General features: G+C 37.7%; 2 protein-coding genes across 15 annotated transcripts; one reads left to right on the forward strand and one right to left on the reverse strand.

Annotated features, from left to right (window-relative positions):
- Positions 1 to 1,371: 1,371 nt before the first annotated feature.
- LOC307156235 (calpain-5) lies at positions 1,372 to 19,169 on the reverse strand. 14 transcript variants are annotated; one of them, XM_079867522.1, is made up of 18 exons: positions 18,917 to 19,166; positions 17,906 to 17,958; positions 17,536 to 17,794; positions 15,609 to 15,673; positions 15,170 to 15,307; positions 14,488 to 14,516; positions 14,351 to 14,409; positions 13,203 to 13,334; positions 12,501 to 12,712; positions 12,095 to 12,287; positions 11,742 to 11,935; positions 10,016 to 10,093; positions 8,554 to 9,013; positions 7,321 to 7,443; positions 4,969 to 5,165; positions 4,676 to 4,794; positions 2,694 to 2,830; positions 1,372 to 2,610 (listed from the first exon to the last, which is right to left on the reverse strand). In XM_079867522.1, exons 6-18 carry the CDS (start codon positions 14,513 to 14,515, stop codon positions 2,446 to 2,448), a joined length of 2,097 nt encoding a protein of 698 aa, XP_079723648.1. In that variant the 5' UTR covers position 14,516; positions 15,170 to 15,307; positions 15,609 to 15,673; positions 17,536 to 17,794; positions 17,906 to 17,958; positions 18,917 to 19,166; the 3' UTR covers positions 1,372 to 2,445. The 14 variants fall into 14 exon arrangements, 13 of the variants coding, with proteins under 13 accessions (XP_079723648.1, XP_079723650.1, XP_079723649.1 ...); XM_079867524.1 differs by lacking the exon at positions 15,609 to 15,673; XM_079867523.1 differs by lacking the exon at positions 15,170 to 15,307.
- Positions 19,170 to 21,082: 1,913 nt separating this feature from the next.
- On the forward strand, positions 21,083 to 24,722 carry cnpy4 (canopy FGF signaling regulator 4). Its single transcript, XM_079866719.1, has 6 exons — positions 21,083 to 21,290; positions 21,518 to 21,644; positions 22,696 to 22,792; positions 22,922 to 23,044; positions 23,933 to 24,050; positions 24,133 to 24,722. Exons 1-6 carry the CDS (start codon positions 21,206 to 21,208, stop codon positions 24,234 to 24,236), a joined length of 654 nt encoding a protein of 217 aa, XP_079722845.1. The 5' UTR covers positions 21,083 to 21,205; the 3' UTR covers positions 24,237 to 24,722.
- The last annotated feature ends 1,084 nt before the right edge of the window (positions 24,723 to 25,806 follow it).

Here is a 25,806-nt window from a genome sequence, read left to right on the forward strand (position 1 = left end):
CAAGGCCTGAGTTCTAGCTCCTTGTTTGTTTCTAATGGTTTATGATTAAGTTACTCACCTGCTCCCTGTTCTGTTGATTATCTTCCCTTTTTTAAGCCTAGTTTTCCTCAGCTCCTTGTCCTACATTAATGTTATATTCTTGTGTGTAGTGCTTTATGGTTCCTGTTCGTTCTGCGTCACGCATCTCTCTCTTGGTGGATTATCTATAGACGCTTCCTGTAACATTGTTCTTTTACATATAAAATAACTATAAAACGGTTTCATTGCTTTTGCCTTGTGTTCAAGAATCCCACTCACCCATCATCATCATTGCGGGTCACTCGAGGCGAGTAAGACTGTCCTCTCCGTTGGGTCTTCAGATGGCTGTAGAGGCCAATCCGCGATCCACATACTTTGGTGCAGTGTGGGCTGGGGAAAGTGGTCATCGTTCACCTTCATGCACGGATTTCTTAAAGGAGCTTCAACTCCAGTGCGATGTGTTCCCAGTTGGTCGATGTGTTATGGAATTTCTTCAGAATGGCCTTGATATTGTCCTTGTAATGTTTCTTTTACCCTCCCGTGGCTCGATGACCTTACTTCAGCTGGGAGTACAGTATCTGTTTGGGAAGACGTGTATTGGATATGCGGATGACATGGCTTGTCCATCGACGTTGCATTACTGTAGTGATGATGCACAGACGTCTCATGTTGGCTTCCTCCAGGACGCTGATGTTGGTGCGTCTGTCCTCCCAGCTGATCCTCAGAATCTTTCGTAAGGATCTTTGATGGTATTGTTCCATGGCTATAGGTGGTCCATGACTCTACTGCATACAGCAGGATGGGGAGGACAAAGGCTCTGTAAACCAGGAGTTTTGATTGGGCTGTTAGGTCTCGGACTACGAAGACTCTTTTCCTGAGACTGGTGTAGGACCTGGGTCTTCTTGATGTTTCATTTTAGGCCCAGGGCCATGTACGGCCTTGGCAAACACACACAGACGTTGGGTTTCCATGTTTTATGAGGACTTTCGATGATTTGTATACTGTACAAACTGTATATTCTACCTCTAAACCTACACATCACAGAAAACTTTCTGCATTTTTACATAAAAAACAAACAAACAGAATTCTGTATTATTTATAAGCTGTTTTCCTCATGGGGGCCAAAAATGTCCCCACATCATAGTGTTTGCCAGGGCTGCGCACACACACACACACACACACACACACACACACCAGTGGTGTTCTGAAACGAGGAGGTCCTCAGTTTGTTTTTAACAAATCAAATGTAAATTCATGTCCTAGTTAAACTTAATGTTGTCACATTCTTCTGGTTAAATAAACATTACATTGTATCAAAAAATAAACCAAACAATTCTCGTTTTTAGTATTTTTGTATTGTTCTATTTATTAAAACCAAGTATAAATCTCATCACACCATCAAGTAAGTGTTTTAAGCATTGGTATATTTATTCCAAAATATTAACTAAAGGCAGAAACAATTTAAACAATATATTTTATTTGTGTATTGATGTTTAGCTGTTCTTTTCAATAGTCAACTCACTTTCGTCATGAAGCTCGGTAAACACTGATCACAGACACGAAGATTTACCTTTAATTTCCTCAAGCTGATTGCTCACTAAAAAAAACCAGTCATCATGTTTTCAGGCTGTTTCAGGTTTGATTTTGGATATTTTAGTGGCTGAGCTGTTTACTTACTTTTTCATTAGTCTTCCCATTAACGCCATCATTTTGTTTAACCACATACTAACAAAACTGACTGAAATCAGTACAAAAACTACAAGCTTTGGCAAGTTCACAGATTCATTTAAATATTAAACAAGCATTTTCTGTTGAAACAATGTGTATCATGAACTGAATTAAGTAACTGAACTGAATTGACAGATTTAAATTGAGATGTTTTGCAGAATTTAAATGAGATGTTAAGGGCCATTTTAAGATGTTAGCAGAGCCCTTAAAAAGCTCATTACCACCCAGTCAAACTGAATAGTAGATTAGTGTAATTATATGTAGTGCACACTAAGAAAAGGGGCACAATGTACTCTGTTAATATAAAGGAATCATCCGTATTGATTTTCCACAGGTGTTTTACCCCTATTTTGAATTATGTATTGCATTGAGTTGTGTTTTAGGTGTTAAAGGAAATATCTGTAAGCTTTTTTTGCCCTGGCAGAAAATGTTGATTTAGTTCTGTTGTATTGTTCATCAATTATTAAATTAGTTCATTTCAACAGCTCGGTTCAGTTTTCATCCAAAAGTATCAGTGCAGTCAAATCAAATCCTTGAGCAAAGCACATAATCCACGGATGCTCGAGGGGGATCGTCCCTGTAAGACGTTCATGGTGTCCATGGATTCTGTGCTGAAGTTTAGTTATGAAATGTAGTTGTTTGTCTTGTTCAGTTCATTGACGGTATATCATCAGTCATTACCTTGAGCACACCTGCCAGTCACAGGTCTGTCAGGCACTGGCTGGAGGAGATCTCTACAAAAACACAGCCTCGTGATTGGCCACCCTGCAAGTCAATCACTCTGTTTTGTCCTTGTTCGTTTCCTCCTGTCTGAAGTCGTGCTCCACCCAGGAATGAGTCCAACAGCAAGCCTCTTCTCCACAGCTATGCATAATCCAACACACACAATTACCCTTTGCCTCAGTCATACAAACTTTATCAATATATAATGTAGTATAGCATCTGACCTCAATGGAGATCTTTGACTTTGGGTTCCTGCTGTAAAATATGGCTTTGGTGTTGAATTCAGGGCTTCCATCTTTTTGGAATATTCTAGTCCTGACAGAGTCTTCCTCACACCGGATTACAGCATACACATCAGGAGCTGAAATATATACACTCTTAAACGGGTTCAATGGGGTTCTATATAGAACCCAAGAGTTCTTGACTGAACTTTAAAGAACCCTATATCCACCTTATTGCTGACTATGGGTGACACTTCCGGTTTGGGGAACTTCCATTCAAAAAGGGCTGAAACGAATCATTTAAAATCATAAAGTTGTCCTACAAATAAAGCTGATCCGTCAGTTTGACTGGATGAGCTGTCAATTTTCCTTCACGATTTATTTTCAGACATCATGAGAATAACGTTATACTTGGTATTTTTTACGTGACATGTTATAACAAGAATATCTATGGCAAGAGCTCTTTTCAGTCGCTGCTTTCTTTTCCTCCTCATTATTTTCTTTTTTCCCTTTGCAATCCGCTGTAAAAGTATGAAAAAGGACAACATATCCTGCACATTTGTGGTACTGTATGTTCTCCAGAATTTAATTTACGATATATTCCATTAATAACCCGCTAGAATGCACAAAGAATCTCTCGTTATTCTCCTCAAATCCTCACGTCTCTTTCCAGGTTTGTTTTCACAGGTAAATGCAATTTATAATCTGTCAAAATGACGGAAATCACTTTGAAATAGTATCACGTAATGCTGAAGTTAATGAATATTTTTGATTAAGGCAACATAAGTTACAAAATACAGATAATATATATACTACAACAGTGATATTTCACCCGTCCGTTATTGCTGTGGAAAGACTCACGCTCTTGTGGTTGTTTGGTCTGTTGAAATACCTTGTTGATGTTTTTACACTTTTAAATTTCCTTTTAATGTTCGATGGTTGAAGGGTGAGTAGATTAATGTCATCTCATTGTTACACTTTTTTAACATAGAGCGAACGTTTCACTGATTGTTTACTGCTTAACGGAAGTTGCACCCACAATTTGCGCAAAGCGTCATGGGGCGTAGGAATAATGTGGATAGATTCTATATAGGTTTTATATAGAACCTTTTCTTCTAAGAGTGTATAGGTATAGAGTATAATTAAATTTGAAACAGTGTTTCTTCCATGCTAGAAATAAAATATGCTTGCTAACAACTTTGTGAAAGCAGAAAGAGCCCGTTACCCAAATATTAATGAATTAAAACAGTTTTCTTAAATGGGATTATTTCATTATAAACAACATGAATCAACATGAATGTGAGTAAATAATGACAGAATTTTCTATTTGTTAGAATGTTTTACATAATGTTCTACTACTTGACTATTTCTTTAATTTTCAAAGATGTTTTCAAGACCAATTTGCTCTCTTTTAATTTTATTAGTTATAACTAAGGGTGTGTTCACACTTGTCATGTTTGGTTGGATTAAATCAAACCCTGGTGCGATTGCTCTGTTAGTGCAGTTCATTTGAATAAGTGTGAACGCTGACATCCGAACCCTGGTGCCACCAAACAAGCAGACCGAGAACGCTGAAAAGATGAGTCTCCTCGCAGCAGATCTTTGTTTGTGTGTGTGACAGAGGGATTCGCTGTTTGGACTCCTTTACACATTTCTCAGCTGGTCAAAATACCATCATATACAGGCTAAGCACATATGAGCGCATTTAGCCAAGCACACAGCATGGTTTCGGATGTTTGACAAGTTTCTGTTGCAGAAAAGCCTTTTTTTATCTTTAGATTTGGTGTTAAAAATGACAGTGTGAACGCTAAGTGAACCAGAAATAAATGTATCATTTTCTTTTTTGGTCCAGACCAAATGCACCAAGAGAACCAAACTAGAAGTGTGAACACACCCTAAGACCCAAACATAAAATGCTCACTAAAATCATAGTCCTGTTTGTTGTTCTATTGGTCAATTGTTTATGAGTTGTAGTGTTGTTGAACCTGTTTGTTTGGGATGGCTAAGGACAGATGCTTTGAGCAGATGGACTGTAGTGACAGCGCTGGGCTCAGGAATACAACACTGCCAAACTGAAGGAGCAGGTCGTTCTTCCTTCAACTCCCTGAAGACAGTAGACACAATAAAAGAATAGGTAGAGACAGTGAGTGATGGGAGGCCTGAGAATCGTCACCACTTTTAGTGACGGCCCGGCAAAAAAAGTTTTTTTATATATCAGTAGGTTTTTTGAATTTGAATGCAAAACAGCAGATTCACAGAGTGGCCCAATCTCCTGTACCTGAGACGCACGTGTGAGTGTGAGAAAAAACGCAGAAGGAACCGACCAGTGGCTCCAGGCTGGAAAGTAGTGGGAAGGATGACGTAGCGTCCAGGACCAAGAGTCACACGCAAAGTGACGCTACGTGAGTCCATATACACAGAGCTAGCAGCCTGCTCACATAAACACTGAACACGACACACGCGATTCACCTCCACCTGACGGAGAGAAAAACAGAGGCCCAGCTAGGACAGGGAACATTCTCAGAACTGAAGCTAACGTTCCGGCAAACTTCATCCAGTGAAGTTAATAGAATGTTCGTTCAAAATGATCTGGTTTTTAAGAATGTTCAGGGAACATTCAAATGTAACATTCCTGTAAAATAGAATGTTTCCTTAGCCTTCGCATAACCAAGAAAAAAACATTTAAAAACATTCAAAAATAACATTTACATAACTTCATGGGAACATTAGCAAAACATTCTTAAATATATTTTAGTTAGCTGGGGGGACAGAAAGAGGAAGACCAAATAAATGTACATTTATACGAAAGTCTTTTAGTTAAAGGAGACATATCATGCTTTTAAATCGTTCCTTTTTACATATAAATCATACATTTGTGGTCTATATAAAGCGGAACTGCAATGCTTGGGTCTGAATTCCTCATTATTATAGCTCCACAGGCCCCTTTTCTACCCCTTTTCTGATGTGCGTCTGAGAGCAACTCGTTTTGGTGCGGTCTCTTTAAATACAACTGAGACACTTCATACCCCGCCCCCTCTCCAGGTGACACTCGGTTCAACTCCACCCCGTTCGGCCATTTTTGTAGTTTGATAGCAGAGATACGATTATCTAGCGGCACAGAAACTTTTTATTCACACGTTATTAACAAAATGTCAACAACGGAAGACTTGTCCAGCCAGCCTTACATGTTCGAGCCAGAGTCGGAGCCGGAGTGAGATGAAAATGAAGACGACGAACCTGCAGAACAACGTCTTCATATGGATGTATCGCAATGGTGTGTTACTGTATTTACACATGAAACTTTGGTCTTCCGACCTTTTACCACCGTGTCGATTTATTTTGATTAATATGTGCGAGGGAGAGAGAGCAAGACAGCGTCTAGTTTGGAGACGGTGTCTTGTTTACACTTTCGCCTGGCTCTGAAGAGAGAGAGAGTGCGTGCGCGCGACCGGGTCTCTCTCTCTCTGCTCGTTCTTTCAGTTAAACATGCGCCACAAGCGCGGCAGTTCATCTACATTAGACGGTGTAATGAAGCGTGTGGGTTACTACATCCAACAACCGAACATTTTAACTTACCCTCTCGTAACTTCTGCATCTTTTAGCTTGGACTACAAAATTGCAGCGAGAAATAAAAATGGCGGATTGCTCGAAGTGTTGGGCTGGAAGTCAATGTCCTTATTTGGCAGTTCCACTGCAAATACTGTGACGTAATAGTTCACAAAACGTCATAGATAACAGAAAAATTACAGGTTGAAAAATAAGGCCAAAACAGAATATAAAGATATCAACGAAGCACCTGAAGAGAATAATTTCAACTTTTCTGTACTTCTAAACACTCCAAATATACAACAAAATGCATTAAAGGGCTAAAAAAGTGGATTTAGCATGATATGTCCCCTTTAAAATTATTTATTACATGGCTTGGCTGAATTCCAATGTAGAATGCGGTCTGTTATTTCTCGATAACAGACCGCTGCGAAGTATAACAGACCGTTGCCATGAAAAACAGCGCGTTGCTATGGACGCGGAACGGACTATTTTCTTTGGCGGAAGCAATACAATCGTTTTTATATCAATAAACTCCTTTTTAAATAAATAATTTGCGTCAAATTATTTATTTATTTTGTAGGTAGCCATGTAATAAGCGGGATAATGTATAGTGAGCCGGTTGTTATACTGAATAACAACCCCTTCAGGCTGATTCAAGATCCCTCCGCTTCGCGTCGGGATCCCGTTCAGCCTGTCGGGGTTGTTATTCACTATAACAACCGGCTCACTATACATTATCCCTTACATAATAGTTAGTTACATTCCTCAATTTGTATTTGTATTTGTATTGCTCTGTTTGCTTAGTAACTCTCTTAATGAGTGAATCATTCACTCAAACGTTTTGTTCCAAAACACTGATTCATTCAGGAACAGATATGTCAACTCTTACAAATAAAAATATCAAATACACAACTACATGAATATCAGCTGATATTCGGAACAACACCACTATTGCTTGTGTGATATTGCGTAGACTTGATTTTTTTATGTACAAAATTAAACAAACCCCAAAATCCACATAAGTGAAACAGACACAGTCAAAATCTGTTCTTTGAACATCTCTGACTACTCAGTCACTTACCCTTAGAACCTCAAAGCCGATTGGTAGGTTCTCCCCCCTTCCTTCCCTCCTTTTCATCCTCCTGTCCTCCTGTTGCAGACTTATCAACACCTCTGCCCCGTCTCCAACCAGCTCAAAAATGAACTAAGAGAAGGATGGAGATAGAGATGAATGACAAGCATGTGAATGTGAAATTAGGGAATATCTGATTAAGAGTGCTAGAGAGAAAAGGTCACACGGGAAAGGTGAGAGAGATACAGTAGATGTAGACTTGTTAAATACATTGTAGTGAGGTCATTTTCCAGCTTCTCCTAAGCCCTATTCGGACGGGACTTGTTTTCTAAACGATGTCCGAGTTACAATTCTTGTCACCTGATGTCTGTAATTTCATTAGAGATTTCTCATATTGAAATAAAATGAAAGCATGTGAGATCGGTAGCTCAGGTATGTCAAAACACTCAAGAGAAGCGTAAGGATAATACAACATCTGCAATCACAGACATTCACATTCGACGGGGTGAGATTTCTCAGAGTTTCTCTGAGTTTGCCGAAAAACAGTAGGTGATTTGCTCAAGAAGTTTTACTGAGGTTGAGTGAGAAAAACAGACATGGCCGATTCGGACAGGATTAAAATCACAATAAGCCTGTGAAACACAAATTTCTCTAACATCCTCCATGAAAATAAGTCCCGTCCGAATAGGGCTTAGGATACCACAGGAATGATTAATTAAAGTCTGTTTCAGCTCTGCAATAATTGACACTTATAGCAAAATTAGCAGGTTGAATTTTCTCAAAAGGACTTTTCCATTAACCCTAAATATAAACCTAACCATATACTATATGTGACCCTGGACCACAAAATCAGTCACATGGGTACATTTTTTGAAATTGAGATTCATACATAATCTGAAATATTTGGCTGAGATGCAACTATTTGAAAATCTGGAATCTGAGGGTGCAAACAAAATCAAAACATTGAGAAAACCGCCTTTAAAGTTGTCCATTTATGTTCACGATTGTGCTGCATTCACTCACAAATTTACGGTAGGAAATATACAAAATACCTTCATGGAACATGATCTTTAATATCCTAATGGTTTTTGGCATAAAAGAAAAATCGGTAATTTTGACCCATACAATGTATTGTTGGCTATTGCCACAAATATACCTGTGCGACTTATGACTGGTTTTGTGATCCAGGGTCACATATATACATATACTTTAATATAATTTTGGTTATATTCAGTTATTCACCTGGGGGTTGTGTAGAAACGTGTCTCTGTGATTGATACATCCTCCACATCGACTTCTCCTGTCAAGTTGCCTCTCCCATCTCATCTCCACCCCTCCTTGTTTATTCACACGCTCTCGTCCTCCCTTCATTTGCTTTGGTTTTACTTCTGCACGCTCTTTCTTTTTCTGTTTTTCTCCTTGGATTGGTCCCTCCTTCTTTCTTTCACTCAGTCTTTGCTCTTTTTTATCTCGTCTCTGAGCTGGCCTTTGATTGGACCACTGGAGCCCAGCTGAAGGCTTCTGGTTCTTGATGCTCAGACGACAAGAAGACGAGGAAGGAAGTGGGATACCAGATGCGTAGGTCCAGGCCCCGTGGCAGCACACCTCCCTCCAGTGGGTCTGTGGCCAGAGGAAGGATTTTTCTGCCAACCTACACACCACCATGTCTGTGAAGTAACGGCAGAAGTCCTCAAACTCCATCCTAAAGAAAACGTGAAATGTACAATATTGAGTCAAAACATGTTTCACAAAAGAATAATGTGTGCAATTTATCTCTACTACTTTTTTTTGTGCCAATTGTAGCTAGGGATGCCGATATATATACACCGATATATATCAGTATTGGCAGTATCGTCATCGGCCCAATAATTAAATTTGCCAGATATATTAAAGCTGATAAAAAATGGATTATTTCCTGAGACACTTCAGATGCGCACTGTTCTCCATGATGTCTTTGGATTGCTTGAAATATGATTGGAATCACTTCAAAAAGGGAAAATACAGTACATACATACATAAATACATTTCAATACAGTGCTACATGCGCAGCGATGCCTGTCATATAGGCTACATAAAGTTATAAAGAGAACATTATAATTGTGTGCTTGGGATGTGGCTTTTAATGGTGAGACTTTTGTTTTTTTAATCAGGCTCTTAAAAATTATAATAAAATTTTGATCTAGATTTATCAGCCAATATATCTGTTATCAGCTTTCAAATATGTGACCCTGGATCACAAAACCAGTCATAAGTAGCACTGGTATATTTGTGGCAATAGCCAACAATACATTGTATGGGTCAAAAATCGATTTTTCTTTTATGCCAAAAATCATTAGGATATGAAGTAAAGATCATGTTCCATGAAGATATTCTGTAAATTTCCAACCGTAAATATATAAAACATTTATTTTTGTGAGTGAATGCAGCACAATCACGAACTTTAAAGGCGATTTTATCAATGTTTCGATTTTTTTGCACCCTCAGATTCCAGATTTTAAGTTGTATCTCGGCCAAATATTGTCATATCCTAACAAACCATACATCAATAGAAAGCTTATTTATTATGTATACATCTCAATTTTAAAAAAATGACCCATGTGACTGGTTTTGTGGTCTAGGGTCACATATAAAGAATTATCGGTTATCGGTATCGGCCAAAATGTTCATATCGGTACATCCCTAATTGTAGCTTAATTTACATTACCAAAACTCTCCAACATCTCGGACAATGAGGCCCATCTTCTCCCTTTCTCTGCGGCTAAGCTGCTGCCACTGTGGAGACCTGCGAAGGGAAACAGTGTGAACACATTGAAGATATCACAAGCATTAAATCTCAAATACTTTCATCATAGTTTGTCCCTGTTGTAAAATATCGAAAAGTCTCATTCGACAACATACGCTAAAGATTTTCTGTTTCAATTGAAGATAGTCAGTCAATGTTAGACTGGTCTTTTGCATTAGATCCTAAACTCTTTTCTTTCTAGAATGTCTCTTGCATCCTAAAAACTACATTCCTGGTGAGGCTTAAACTCACAACCTCGGCATTGCTTTGCTTCGTACTGCCTTGTAAGTATCATGTGCTGATCGATTGCACCACTGGAGCGGTTTTCAAAGAATTATGTCACAAAATATCATGGGAAAAAGCCTGGGCCTGGATTATATTATTGGCTTAGCTTGAATATAAATATGAAGCTGAACCTCCAAGTGTCACTTGTTGGAACATTAGCACATGCGCTACAGAGTGTCTGCCTCGATTGAAGATGGCCAACAAAAGTTAGAAGGGTTTTTCACATTAGCCCTTGAACTCTTGTCATATTGAAATGTCTGTATTCTAGTATAGTCTTTCATGAAAGGCCAGTTATGTTAGTATATCAAGTTTTAGCTCAAAATACCTCACAGATATTTTTATACAGCATGTTAAAGTTGTCACTTTTTGAGGGTGAGCAAAAACGCACCTTTTTTGAGTCTGTTCCTTTAAATGCAAATGAGCTGCTGCTCCCGGCACAGAGGGCGGAGCTACAACAGCTTGTGTCCTTTTATCTCACACTAACATGCACTGAAAATTTCAAAAACTTTTAGCCTTTTATGTTCAAACCGAAGTCAGAAAGATGGAGAGACTCAAGAAGAAGTGACAACATGTAGACAGGTTAGTTGGTGAAGTTATGTAGCTTATGTGTAGTTATCTTCTAGTCATTGATTAGCATATTCTGTCTGAATGCTGATATTTATGACTTTCACACGTTAGTCTTTGACCTTAGTTTTATAAATATGGTTCTTGCATCCTAAAACCATGCTCCGGGTGAGGCTCGAACTAACCACTGGACCTAGTGTTGCAAAGGTGTATTACAAAACACTATAGGGAATGCCAACCAAAAATGTTGATTACAGAAATGGCCTATATGGAGCTTGAATACACCAATCCAAACTTCCATGTCTCAAACTCTTGAAAGATTAGCACCCACAATACAGATTGTCCACCTTGTGTTTAGACGGCCAGCCAATGTTAGACCTGACTTTCATGTTAACCCTTGAATAAAGACTTTCCAGTAGGTCCAGAGTTCTAGTATAGTCTAAAATGAAAGACCAACATTGGCCCTTTATGTGTTTTCCCACTTGAATCCTAAAACCATGCTCAAACTCACAACCTCTGCATTTCAACGCTCTGTACTGTTATATTAACACCCCACGTTAACCAATTGCTTCCCTGGAGATAAAGCTTCTTAGCTTGAATACACAAAATCGAAGTCTCGCAACATAGAGCCTACCTCACTTAAATATTGCTAGCCAATGTTAATTAGACAAGCTCTTGAACCCTCTTCTCACTAGAAAGCACCATGTGAAAAGTCAAGAGCTCATTTGTGGGGTCCGCTAACCAGTGGCGTAATCATTGATTATGGGTTTCTGAGAGAGATAGGCAAACATGAACTCACCCCAGGCTCCAAGCTCCTGTCCAGTCTGCCGTGCCCCAGGGGTTCCTCATCCTAACCATGTACAGACGAGCTGCGTTACACATGACGTGCAGAGTCTCCGACATGCGCAGTTTCCTGACTGCAGTCACACCGTATGCATGACCCTTTATCAGTCCACAGCCCAGAACTGATTCCACCTGCTCTCCTTCTGCTGGCTTCAACAAAGAGACACAGAGTGTGTACAAATGAAAGAGGTAATAAGGGCAGTATGGCTGAATGAGTCATTATTGTATCAGGCCACACAGACCAATTATCATGTGGTATTTGCTTGATTTGAGGGTGTTTAGAATGTTTTTTTCCTTATGATTTCTGACCCGAATGGAACAAGTGATGAGTGCTTTGTGGCTGTGTGCGTGGGCTAGTGTCTGGAACAGCATTTTTCTCTGGTCAGCGTGAATGATCAGCTCCTCCTGGTTCAGACTCAGTGGTTCAGAGACGCCACCAGTAAAATCAACCAGAGCTTCGGCTGTATTACCTCCCTCTAGAGCCTCATAACACCCATTGAGCCTGGCAAAGACAGAGAGAGAGAGAGAGAGAGAGAGAGAGAGAGAGAGAGAGAGAGAGAGAGAGAGAGAGAGAGAGAGAGAAGAATAATAGGATTTTGAAATAAAGGAGCTTGGTCTACTATGTATGTAGACATAATTTCAGTCCTAGTCCAGCACATAATTTATTGAAAGTGCATCTATGTTTAGATTCTGCCTTATTTCACAAGTGTCTCACTTGGCATAGGCTTTCTCCAGCAAAGCACTCCAGAATTCCCGTGGCGTTGCAGAACGGCAGAAGAGCAGCGTTCCCTCCTCGCTGACCGGTAAACGGTCATCCACCACGACATCTGTCCACTGGCCCAGTCGCCAGAAACGAAAGTGAAAAATTCCAGCATACAGATCCGGGCGCTTTGGGTGCCACTCCTGTTCAGCGTGGTCTGGGATCACCTGAATATGAGACAATACAAAAGTAAGAAGTGAAATCTCGATAAAAGAGCAATATATAGTATATGTTTCCATTTTAATGTATTATGTTTAATGTATTTTCAAACCATGCATTTGTATAAGTTGTTTGTTATGTTGCCTGTTATGTTGATTGTAAGAAAATTAGAATGCAGGTTTGAAATAAACATCATCATCATCATCATTTTAAAATTTTCAGTCTTCAGTGTCACATGATCCTTCAGAAATCATTCTAATATGCTGATTTGTTGAAAACAGTTGTTTTACTTAATATTTTTGTGGAAATCGTGATAAAATATTTTTCAAGATAGAAAGTTCAAAACAGCATTTATTTGAATTTTGCAATATTATAAAGGTATTTTCCTCTTATATTGATTTAATGCATCCTTGCTAAATAAAAGTGGTTTCTTTTTTAAAAAATCGTACAGCCTCCAAACTTTTGTGTTTGTGTGTGTGTATATATATATTATCTGACCTTCTTCCAGAGTGAGGATTCTGCTGCCAAACATGATGTGGCTGCCACCATCCAGCAGTTACCCAGACTGCCCTGGTGCAGATCTCTTGTGCTGATCCCATCCACAAATAGTCGGGGGTCTTTACACAGTTCCTGCGTGTGAGAGAAAAGACCCTCAAACTATTTGTATGCGTTTATGGTTAGACCCATATTATTAAAGGAATAGTTCACCCAAAAAAACATTAATTACTCATCATATAAAGCGATTGAGTCTCTTCAGAAAATATGGACTAAACCGCTCATTTCATTTCAGACATAATTTTCATTTTTGGGCTAACTATCCCTTTAAAGACATGTTTCAGAATAATATACTGTTTTTTGTTTGTTTTTTTCAAAACTAGATAATGAATAGAAAAAACAATAACAGAAGGAGAATATTAATTCACAAAAAAAACAACAACAATGGTTTAATGACATAAATGGTTATTTTAATTAAATAATATTTAATTCAATTTTAATGGCTAAAAGAAGATTGTGTGCATTAGTAGTCAAATAGCAGATAACAGTATTAAACAATGGCAAAGTACTAACGTTTTATTAATTTATTCTCTAAATTATATTTTCTGATCAAAACCTAGCTTTTTACATTTTACTCGCAGTTCTAGAATATTGCTTTAATTGTTCTCTTGTTTTTTTTAAATCAGTATAGCATGTGTAAATGTAAAACAAAATGTTGGTAATCTCCCTCATTTGAAGCCGTACACGCGAGGTGACACACACACACACACTCTCCAAAGAGTCAGGTTACCGACGCCTTGCAGCCGGCAGAAAGGCCTTTAATTAAACATATCTCTAACGCTGCTGACTGCGCAGCCACATTTAGAATCACAAGAGTCACCAGGACAGATCCACTCACTGATACTAGAGCGTCAGAAACTACTGACCTGCCACCAGACCGTATGTACACTAACATCAGACTTGGGCAGCAAACTTTGTTTAAAAACAATACATTTTTTTAATATAATGGTGTGAATCTTTTAGCTCCAACAAAATCTTTGAGGCCATCTACATGGTAATATACTTCCAAAAGTTAACAAAATTAACTATTAGCACATGTGCACAGACATACATTAAAAAAAAAGCAGCAGTCCACGGTCAGCTCCTCTTACCCTGGGTCTCTTCCACGTCAGTCCTGGAGGAGGCGTTCTTTTGTAAAACAGTGACTCGGCTGAAGGAGGAAAGAACGGATCTTGGAACAGAGCTCCTCGCCTCAGACATGATCTCTTCAGCTTATGATAACACTGACCTTGAAACGTGCACACTTTCTCTGGCATACTGCACAGGGGAGAAGTGGAAAGAAGGGAAGGAGGAAAGATATGAGAAAGGAAAATGTAAAGAATTCAGAAGGGACGAAAAATATGAACAGAGTTGGGGGAATATAAGATGAGGGAAAATGGATCCATTAAATATAAATACAATTCAAGAAAATACTGTGTGTAAAATGACACATCCAAAATTTGTGTTTACATAATATATGTGTGTGTACTGTGTTTAATTTTGTATATATAAATACACACATAGGCATGTACATATTTAAGAAATATTTGCATGTATACACTGTATATATATTTATACATAATTTATATTATATATAAATATTTTATATATAAATAATACATTTTTCTTTAATATATACACGCATGTGTGTGTATTTATATATACTAAATAATTATAACCAGTACACACACACACATATATTATATAAACAAACTTTTAGTTTGGATGCGAATAATCATTGCCTAGCACTAATATATATATATTGTAAAGTATGGACTAGTGATATATATATACTGTATGTATGTATATATATATATATATATATATATATATATATATATATTCTGTGTATATATAGCGATGCTTTTGTCCACATACAGCAGTAACGGATCAGAATCTCTAAACCACAATGTTAAGTCTTGTTCTGTAACCTGGAGTTTAGCTTCAGTTTCGGGGATGATTGGGTAATGGTGTATTTGCAGACGGTGTAGTTTCCCTTGGAAATGGAGAAGGGTTAGACATGCCCTGGAGAGGTTAATGTGTCAAGAGTCCCTTTGTACCTAAAACAGCTAAATAAAATATGTAGGTAGAGTTGTGTTTAGAGAGGTCTGATGAGAAGTTTGGGATCAGGGTTTAAGAGTTATTGGATATCTCATATTAAAGTCAAGCTTCCAGTCAAGTGTGTTTGTGTGCAAGAGAGACAGTATGTGTATGCGCAAAAGGATCTGATTTAGGGGGACATTTTATCTATTGGGGGTCTGGCAAGGGTCAAAGGGAGGCCAGGGGCCAGCTAAGTGTGCTGCTGAGTGTTTGCATGTTTGTGCTAGTATGTGTGTGTGTGAAGACTGGATCCAAGTTGTGTGCACATACCGGACAGGCCAACACTAGCACTGCACTCTTGACTTGAGGGAAACACGCTAACTGAATCTGAGTACCTTTAACAAACAAAAAAACACAGAATCCCAACATGCTGTAGAACCTTGCAAACGTATTTAGAACGAGTTTTAAACACATTTTGTTCTCTTTGGTTATTTAAAGGGGCCATGGGCTATGCAAAAAATTATGTATGAATCACTTTTTTATTGCCAATGTGTGAACAGCTTTAAAAAAAAAAAAAAAAACTTAAAAAACGAGACCTTCATCGACTTTCTAGGTCATCTATGAAAGCCTGTATACTGATTTTTATGTAAAGGATTCGGGACGTTTTTGCCGGGAAAATCAAATGGATGTGACGTTTATACGAGTGCCTTTCTTCCGTTCAATGACACATGAAGCGATGATTATACAATGTGCAGGATAATGCAGAAAGAGCCATTCTGTACTGTAATATCAATGTGTCATGCAAAGAAAATAGAGTAATTCAAACTGACTCACATAGCCAGATCTATATAGTCTATTGCCTCAAATATACTTTATAATCAAACTGTCTTGTGATTTTTATTACCTCATCTGTAGACACGATGTTGGTGAACTGCAGAGCTGGTGCAAACATATCCACATTATCAGATGATATCTCAGCGCTGCCATTTGTGTGTTCATTTTGTTATTGAGAGGAAAGTGCGCAGCACATTTACATATATTAATCTAAACGTCGCTCTCAGCAGCTTCTGGATGTTTGTTAACAGTATATCACAGCAGAGGTATTTCCAACTTCTTTTTTACTTCTAAGCGAAAAACGAAGAAGAACTTTAAGAGTATATTGAGGCCTTGAATCAGTCTCTTGTTAGCAGTAAATTGCTGGCTGCAGTTCACTTAACGGCCACCGGTGTCGCTAATAACAAGGTTTTCTGAATTACACAAGTAGACCTTTTTATTAGAAAAATGTAAACAATTATTAGTGCAACACTTAAATAATATGTGTCCCTAATTCTTTACATGTATTCAAACAACGCATATTAATATTTTGTGGTGGATAAACTTGCAGCACACACTGTTCAGGTTTGATTTTGGCCTATTTGTCTAAGCAGATTTGCACCACAGGCTGTTCTGGTTAGTCAGATGCTGCAATTTTCAAAATCTGTCACAGATCATCAGCTGGACTGAGATCAGGGTTTTGACTGGCCAATTGCAGAAAAACATTCACCTTGTTGTTCTCAGGCAATTTCCATGTAAATTTGAGTCTGCATTTAGGATCATTCTCCCGGTAAAATTTGCACTCATTCCTGTTTCTATTAAACAAAATGCCTGATGTGTTTTTTCTTTCTTTTTGAGGAGTGGGCAATGTTTTACTCGTAGTACACATATGTCTTTGAATTATGACTAAAAAGTAACTTGACCACAAAATTCCTTGGACACATTTTCACCTCCGATTTACAAGAATAATTATCCTTGACAGTGGGGTTGTCAGGAAATGTGGTAGTTATTTTAATGATTCACATATGGAGGCCAATTGTAAGGCAATCGCATCCTTGTTAGGGCAATTGTTTTTCATCAGTGTAGCTCTTGAACTTCTACAACAGGACTGAACCATGTTCAAGCAACTTATTTCTTGTTAAATCTGCAAACCTGTAGTCCCAATCCCATGTACAATTACATTTCTATATATATTCCATATATATATACAATATTAAAATAATAATAAAATAACAATTTAACACATGGCACTGATGGCTGACAATGACACTGTACAATTCACAGAATAATCAGAAATTTACATCTGATACTGTATATGAGATTCATTTTTAAATCAACCCATTTTTCATTTATGATCCCAGTATATCAAACTACTGTATGAGCACTACAAAATTTCTATTGAAGCCCAAATTCAAACCCACTGACAAATAGATATAGCACTTACCTGTACCTCACCTTTGTTTTTTTGCTTTGCCTTTGCGTAATATGTTCCTTGTTGCGATGTATCCAGTAATTAAGCCAGTTTCAGGTAAGGCAGTTATTGGCAGTGTATCTGTGTAGGATGATAAGTATAAGACTTCGGTCATCAGCCATTTTGCAGAGTCCATGTGTCTAATATAACAGGAACGGGGTTGCAGGTGTTGGCTTTCAGTTTGACGTCGCTGTGACAACCAGTAGACCAGGTATGGGTGTCCTCGGGTCTTCTAAATAGGTAAATACTCTGGCATTAATTTGCATTTTCAATATAATATTTAATTAATCTTCATAACATGTAATGTTGTGTATGTCGAGTGCCTTTATATCTGTGTGTTTACCTGCACGAGGACGGTTGTTTGTTTATGGATGAAACTCCATCCGTCCAGCCAGTCTAGCTCAAAACACAGTGACATAACAATTACTGATACTGAGACGAGTGTGTACACACACACACACACACGTCTGGTTTACTGTCTTTGTGGAGACTTTCCATAGACATAATGGTTTTTATACTGTACAAACTGTATATTCTCTCCCTTTACACTAACCCTACCCCTAAACCTATATCACACAATATTTCTGCATTTTTACATTTTCAATGAAACTCATTCTGTATGATTTAAATGCTTTTTTTCCTCATCCCAGGTGACACGAGTCCCCATGAGTCAGTGTGCATTTAGGTTGAAGTCCCTGGTTGATGTAGGAAAACAAGCACACACACTAAACCACATCTAAACCTAACCATCACAGAAAACTTTCTGCATTTCTAAATTTTCACAAAACATCATAGTATGATTTATAAGCTATTTTCCTCACAGGGGCCAAAAATAATGTCCCAACAAGGTCAAAATTTACTAATAAAACTATATTTGTGGGGACATTTGGTCCACATAACATAGGGTTTACACACACACACACACACACACACACACACACACACACACACACACACACACACACACACACACACACACAGTCTTCTAGCTTACAATGAAACAAAAGCTTCCCTATACAATAGCTAGGAAGGGTCATCAAATATTAATAAATACCACAAAATGTATAAAAGGTTCAAGCTTCAAAAGATAATACAGTGTGTGTAACTCTTTCTTGTGTAACCATTTCTCTTTTTCTGCCCTCTCCCCTTATTTTCAGTGTATTTGGACATGCCCTCTGTCTGACCCACAATTCCTCTCTCTCTGCCACCTGTCCCCGTCATCGCTGTCTTCCCGTGTCTCTCTCTCTCACATTAACACATGGGCTTTTCCTCTTTTACAAGTCCCTTAATTACTGTAGTCATGCAGCTCCCCCTGCAAACACGTGCGTTCATGCGCATAATCACTCTCGCTCACCATTTGGCCTTCGTGTTCATCTGAGTATGTCCAGTTTCTCACGTAGTACTTATCTCAGTTCTCTGTCTGGATTTGTCATCTCTCTCATCATTCTCTCTCCTTCCTTCGCTCCTCGGCCCTCCTCCCTCACAGGACCCACCAGAAGGTTCATCATGCCATATCGGCTGTCAATAAACCTGTGGCACTGACACCTGAATCCCTAAGAGGGACGGGTAGACACCCCTTATGAAGGCACACAAACTTTAACTAATTCCCTCCCAACAGCTAATCCAATACAGGCATATTAAAACCATACAATACATTTTTTTTTCATCTTCTCCAAATGGATTTTACAGATGACAGAATTGCTTAAAACTCAAGTGCCAGCCAATTGAGTTAATGCAATCTACATGTCACTGTTATAAATACACATCACTTAAACTTTAAACCTGTTCAACTCGCTCAAGGACAGGAGGAACAGTAGATCACATAGACACTGCTTCTGTCTTATTGACAGCCAAAAGGTCATGGGATTAAATCTCTATTATCAATAGTATGTATAGTTGAATCTACTGTATAAGCCACTAGGCATTGGTCGGCCTTTATGTTCTGACCTATACAGAATGTACTACAACAATGACAATGAGGGAGTACCTGATTTCTCTCATTTCTCTCATAAGGGAAATGCAGACTATTTTTTTAAATAATATTATATGATAAAACAACTTACATTTTTAGGTTTAATTTTTATGCATTTTTTGTCAACAGAAAAGGTTCTTTAAAAAGATGAAGGCTATTTTTTATATCGCTCTGCTAAATTTTCAACGCGCATGTACAACTCTTTAAACAAACTGTACACATATCCTTTTTCTATCTCTTTCAAAATCTTACCTGTAACCATTGCAATTTATGTTAGTAATTTAGAACTTATCAGATCTTGAATTAAGATTTAAAAGTAAAGAGTTTGAGGAGGCCAAAAATTATGGAAAATAATCCATATTACAGAAATAAAACAATACAAATCAAACACAAAAACATCCCCTCTCGAGCATCCTTGGATTATGTGCTTTGTTCAAGGGAAAAATATGTTTCCTTCAAGGAGGCAGTGCATCCTCCAATTTTTTTTTATAAAAAATAAATAAGATGAGTTAATAACCTATAATTCAATGCAAATATTACACAACGTGACATTAAAAAGTGTATAAGTCGCTCTTTTTTCTAAAGTAACACTGTCCAACAGCGACAGTCGCAGGTAAAGTTACAGCGGGGCGGCGCGTCTCTCTTGCCTCTCCTGAGCCCATTGACTTTTAACAGACCCCCTAAAGCGTGCCTTGTGTTTGGTGGGGGGTAATTGAGAATGAATGGGGGAAATCACATGAGAGGAGGCAATGCCTCCATCCCGCTATGATTGGATATGATTGGTTCGTACAATAATCCCGCCTCTTATTTTTTCTAACTGTAAAAAGTAAGTAAACAACTGACCCACTTAGATATCACTGCATTGTCACATCAAAATCAAACCTGAAAACATGATGACTGCGGAGGTTTTTAGTGAGCAATTAGCTTGAGGAAATTAAAGGTAGATCCATCTTCATGTCTGTGATCAGTGTTTACCGAGCTCGATGACTGATGATCCGAAAATAAGATGACTATTAAGAAGAACAGCTGAACATCAATACACAAATAAAATATATATTTTAAATTGTTACTGCCTTTAGTTAATTTTGGAATAAATGTAAAAACTGCTTAAAAACACTAACTTAATAGTATGTTTACTGAGTTTTAATAGCCTAAATAGAACATTATTACATTAATGTAGGCTATTAATAGCCATAATAGAATTGCATTTGGTTTCTTTATATATATATATATATATATATATATAATGTAAAGTAATGTTTATTTAAAATGTGACAACATTAGTACATGATTTTACATTTAATTGATATTGGGGGGAAAACTGAGGACTTTCCTTTTTCAGAACACCATGCCACATAGTCCCGGTGTATCTTTAGAATTAGCCTAATGAATGAACCTACTGTTGCACTCTCCACAATCTTAGGAGATCGTGCGTCTTACATTTTCTTTACTTTAATATTGGCATAAAACCGCACTTTCTTTCAAGCCCGGTCAGCTTTCGATTAGCTATGCCTAAATCGATAACGCGTTTTTCCCGTTTGCCATCACTTACCATCGGCTATGGCAGTGCGCATGCTCGGTTCCACTAGCCTGAAGTGACCATCCTCAAACATGTCGATGTGGCTTTAATATGAACGAGCATTGAGTCAAAGTTTGTAAACAGAGGTCACTATGGAAATGTTTGCAGTTCTCTTGCTTTGTATGTTCAGCCTCGTTTTGGCAAACCAAGAGGAGCGATTGCCGAATAAATGCGAGGGTAAGAAACAGAAAGTATCTTTTTTTCCCCCTTATGTGTTGTAGAACGATAAAATAAACGCTCATAAAATCATCCTAAAATGTATTAAACTTATTCTACAAAGTTCCACTAATGCAGAGATAGTATTGTGCACTTATATTTACATTTTAAAATAGCATTCAAAGTTATTGCATTATTAATATTCTAAGGCATCTGTTGTTGTTGTTGTTGTTGTTGTTTTTAAATAGTTTGTAAATTACTGACGGTGGAGTTGCAGGACGCCCTGGAAAAATCTGGCCGCTCGAAGGAAGTTCTGGAGATCGGAGAAGTTTTGGACACTGGCAAGCGCAGGCGCAAAATCAAATACAACACCTCGTAAGTAGTGAAGATGATACACACATTACTCACTCCTCCGTTCTATGGCAAGCCGTTTTGACTTTGATTCATTCCCAGGATGAACTCTTGATATCAACAATTCAGTTTTCACTAGTTAAAATGCAAATTCTTGATATCAGGAATTAGATTTCTACTAGTAACTATGGCGTTTTTTTTTTTTAAATCAGGAATTACATTTTCCACTAGTAAAATTTTTACTTCTTGATATCTGTAATTGTATTTTCACTTGGCTATGTCACCATATGCTGCCATTCAAATTCAGTTGTTGATATCAAGAGTTGATCTCTTACTATTTTCACATAAATACAATTCTTATTAGTAAAAATTAAAATTGTGATAGCAATAATTACTGTTACTAGTACAAATATAAATTCCGGATATCAAGAACTCAGTTTTCACTTGTTGAAATCTTAATTCTTGATATCTGTAAATGTATTTCAACATGTTACATTTGTTATTTCTGATATCTGCAAACGTATTTCTGATATCAGTAATTAGGAGAGTAATTTCAGATATCTAAAATGGCGTTCTTACTAGTAACAATTACATTCATGATATCAGAGATTAACATTGTCACAAGTGACAATTCAATTCACATTTACTTGTATAGCGCTTTTCACAATACACATCATTTCAAAGCAGCTTTACAGAAAATGCATGTCTCTACATTACAATTTAGAGTGATCTGTTATCAGAGGTAACTGTCTAAGTTATGTATTTCAGAAATGTTCGTATACAAAATCACAGTTAACGAAAAATGTATTAATTTAAACAATGTATTAATGTAATGCAGAAACAATGAGCTCATTGAAGCAATGAATACTAGCATTTTAACTAGTGAAAATTGAGTGGTTCATATCAAGAATTTATATCCTGGGAATGAATACAAGTCAAAACAGCTTGCCATATCTGTTCTGTCCCTATGAGAAAACTGCCAGAGAGAGAGAGAGAACCCTGAAGTTAAGGAAAAAAATAAAATCTATTGATGTTCTCCCTCCTATTGCCATTATTACGATTTATTTGTTTCCAGAGAGACACGACTCACTGAGGCCATGGACAACATCTGTGAAAGAATTCTGCAGTATAAAGTCCATGCTGAGAGACCAGGAAGCCTTCGCTATGCCAAAGTATTAAGCTCACCTTAGCACTATTTCCCCAGTCCTCAATTGCATGAAATTCTGTCAATCCTCATTTAAAGAGATACTATAAAAGTTGCAGACTAATGATGATTGATTTTTGACTGCTGTGTTCGTCAGGGCACAAGTCAAACCATGAACACACTTAAGAACCTGGTGGATAAGGGAGTGAAGGTAGAGCTGGGTGTCCCTTACGAACTATGGGATGAACCATCAGTGGAGGTGGCGGAGATGAAGAGACAGGTAATAATACACATTCATTCATAGTTAGTTTGTATACTAAAGTGGGCATGAACAATACAGTAGGTTCTACCTATCAAGTCAATCCCTGAATATTGAATTAATTTCTAATTATTTTAAATAATCAGCTAATATTCATTAGGAATATAGACAAACTTTATATTACTGTATTTGTCTAGATTGGCAATATGAGGGTAACTTTTTTTTTCAACACATAGTTTTAAACATTTTCTTTTATACAACATTTGTGTTGTAAAATTAACTTTAGAGAAGATTTACATTTCTCATTTTCATCCATGGAGATGACATGGAAAATGTGCCATGCTTTAGTGGAGGATTTCTGTCACTCTCTGGTGGAAAACAAACACTTTTAACATGTAAATGACATGAAATTATCACTTAAACCAGTAGATGGCTGCAGAGGACCACTCATTAGCACATTTGCCATTTCCACTCACTTTTACAGTTCTTTTTGCATCTTTTTCTTTTGGATTTATTATAAAATGAAAATAACAAATTTTAGCAATTTTATTGCACTGAATTATGAAGTACATCAAGATTAGGAAAAGTCACAAAATCTCATGCCATTGAGATGAAAGGAATTTCATACAAATACAATAAATAGAAAACGCAGACAGGGGATGAGCCCGTCGCCGGTTTCATATGAGTTTTAAAGGGGACTGAGGCGATCACGAATTAGTGTACATATTACGGAGTCAATCGCAAATTTTTAGGGGGACAAAGCCCTCCTAAAATGGGCTCAGTGACCCCCCTGATTGAGGTTAGTAAATATAATGATTGAATGGCAGTGATAATTTAATATATCTGGATATCCAAATCAAAATTCCTTTTGGGACAGTTATGTTATGTCTTTTTATGTTTATATTACAGTGTGAGACCATGTTAGAAGAGCATGAAGAGGTTGTGGAGAACTGGTACTTTCATCGTCAAGATGAAAAACTTGAAAAATTCTTCTGTGCAACACATGTCCTCAGAGACTCGGACCAAGGTAGTAAATACCCATCCTGAAAAACATGCACTTACACACACATCAAGCCACTATTTTCAGGCCTTATGTCCATCTCTTTCAGAGTGCCTGAATGAGGTATGGAAAGGTGACATGGGAATGAAAGGATCCAAAGAAGAGAGTGAGGGAGAGGATGGAAGACAGACCCACGATGCAGGAGAACTGTGAAAGCAGAGCCGTAATGGTTGATGAATATATACAACCTGTATGACGTATTTGCACAAAGCTACATAGGAACCAAGCATCCTCTCAAGCATCTGCATGAGCATGAACGATCTGTCAGTGTTCAACATTTTCCAAATCTGTTATTTTTCTGCCAGATCACGGGATGGGAACTGTCCTTGATGTTTTACCTCTTTGTCCATGCAGACATTTTGAATTTCTATTTTTATGCAGTGTTACAGAATGTGCCTTATATTGTATACTGTCTCATGTGCTAAAGCAAATACAACACTAACTGTTTTTAATGATAGACCAGTCTGGGAATTATATTTTTACTGATCGTTACTGCACAACTATGCACAAACCAAACAAATGGTGTTATGATTTTGTATTTTGGGGTACTTTTAAAATATTTTCCTAATGTGATATGTACAGTAGGCCTAATATTTTTTCTTAAATGCCTTGTTGCTATAAATCATGAGTCTGTGCCTTATTCATTTGTGTGTGTAAGTACGAAGTCTTTCGGTCCAGATTTCCAAGAAAAAAAAGCGATCCTACCCGATTAAATATTGACGGTCACGTGAGGATGCGATATCACTTTAATGTGTAGAGCTCCAGTGGCGCAATCGGTCAGCGCGCGGTACTTATACAGCAGTACAAAGCAGAGCAATGCCGAGGTTGTGAGTTCGAGCCTCACCTGGAGCAGTTTTAAAATGCATATGTCCTCTAGTCATCGTGAACTCCTCATCCCGTGTATGTAAATGCTTGTGTCCAATTCGCGGGCTTAATTGTGTAAGCAATACAGGACGCCTTTTATGTGCTTACTGTGCAAATGGTTATCGAACTTTAATATTATATACATATATATGTAGGCCTATGTAAAAAAATATTGATTTTGCATGATAGATAGTCCATTCTTGTTGATTCCAATTGGCTGAAGCTATTTGATGTGGATGAACTGTCATCTAGTGGTTCAATTCATGACAAGTGAATTCATGCTTCTAGGTCTGTCGAAGCACCTTCAAATTATAACACACAAAAAATAACGCCCATAGAGTTCAATGCAACACTGACCCTTATTTACTGGGTTATTAACTATGCAGGGGTTTTAAGGGAAAATGCCACAATGGCGACCAAAAGGGGACTTAAGTATTAGACACCACAAGGGGGCAGGAGAGCTCCAGTCATAAAACATAAACTAAAAAACAAACCGTCCATTCATAAAGTGGTCCAGATGATTAACTGCCAGTCCGTGTGAATAAACCGATAACTGATGCCTAAAGCGTTATGTGACATCATCACGAGTGGGTGTCATAAGGGCCGTAGCAAAAAATATTGATGTGCCCCCCCCACCACCACCCTCCACCAATATCATATTACTGTACAATAGATGAGCATGGAGGCCCACATAACAGAAGATGGTGATGTTGTTGTAAAACCTTTATTTTAAAAGTTAAATGTTTATATAAAAATTACAACTAATAAAAACAAAATAACAAAGAGCAAGAAATTGTTAAATAATAATAAAAACTATTTTAAAAAAGTAACAGCAAAATAATGTTTTCCCCCCCATCAG

Source organism: Squalius cephalus (assembly GCF_949319135.1).
Source record: "Squalius cephalus genome assembly, chromosome: 3".
Lineage (NCBI taxonomy): Eukaryota > Metazoa > Chordata > Actinopteri > Cypriniformes > Leuciscidae > Squalius > Squalius cephalus.

Excerpts from the sequence above, each read along its gene's own strand:
- LOC307156235 (XM_079867521.1), bottom strand. Across the intron at positions 17,795-17,905 it reads AAACAACCGTCCTCGTGCAG|AAGACCCGAGGACACCCATA; the intron begins GTAAACACACAG and ends TTACCTATTTAG. Across the intron at positions 4,795-4,968 it reads CACTCACACGTGCGTCTCAG|GGAGTTGAAGGAAGAACGAC; the intron begins GTACAGGAGATT and ends TACTGTCTTCAG.
- cnpy4 (XM_079866719.1), top strand. The coding sequence starts at position 21,206 with ATGGAAATGTTTGCAGTTCTCTTGCTTTGTATGTTCAGCCTCGTTTTG. Across the intron at positions 22,793-22,921 it reads GAAGCCTTCGCTATGCCAAA|GGCACAAGTCAAACCATGAA; the intron begins GTATTAAGCTCA and ends TGTGTTCGTCAG. Across the intron at positions 24,051-24,132 it reads CCTCAGAGACTCGGACCAAG|AGTGCCTGAATGAGGTATGG; the intron begins GTAGTAAATACC and ends CATCTCTTTCAG.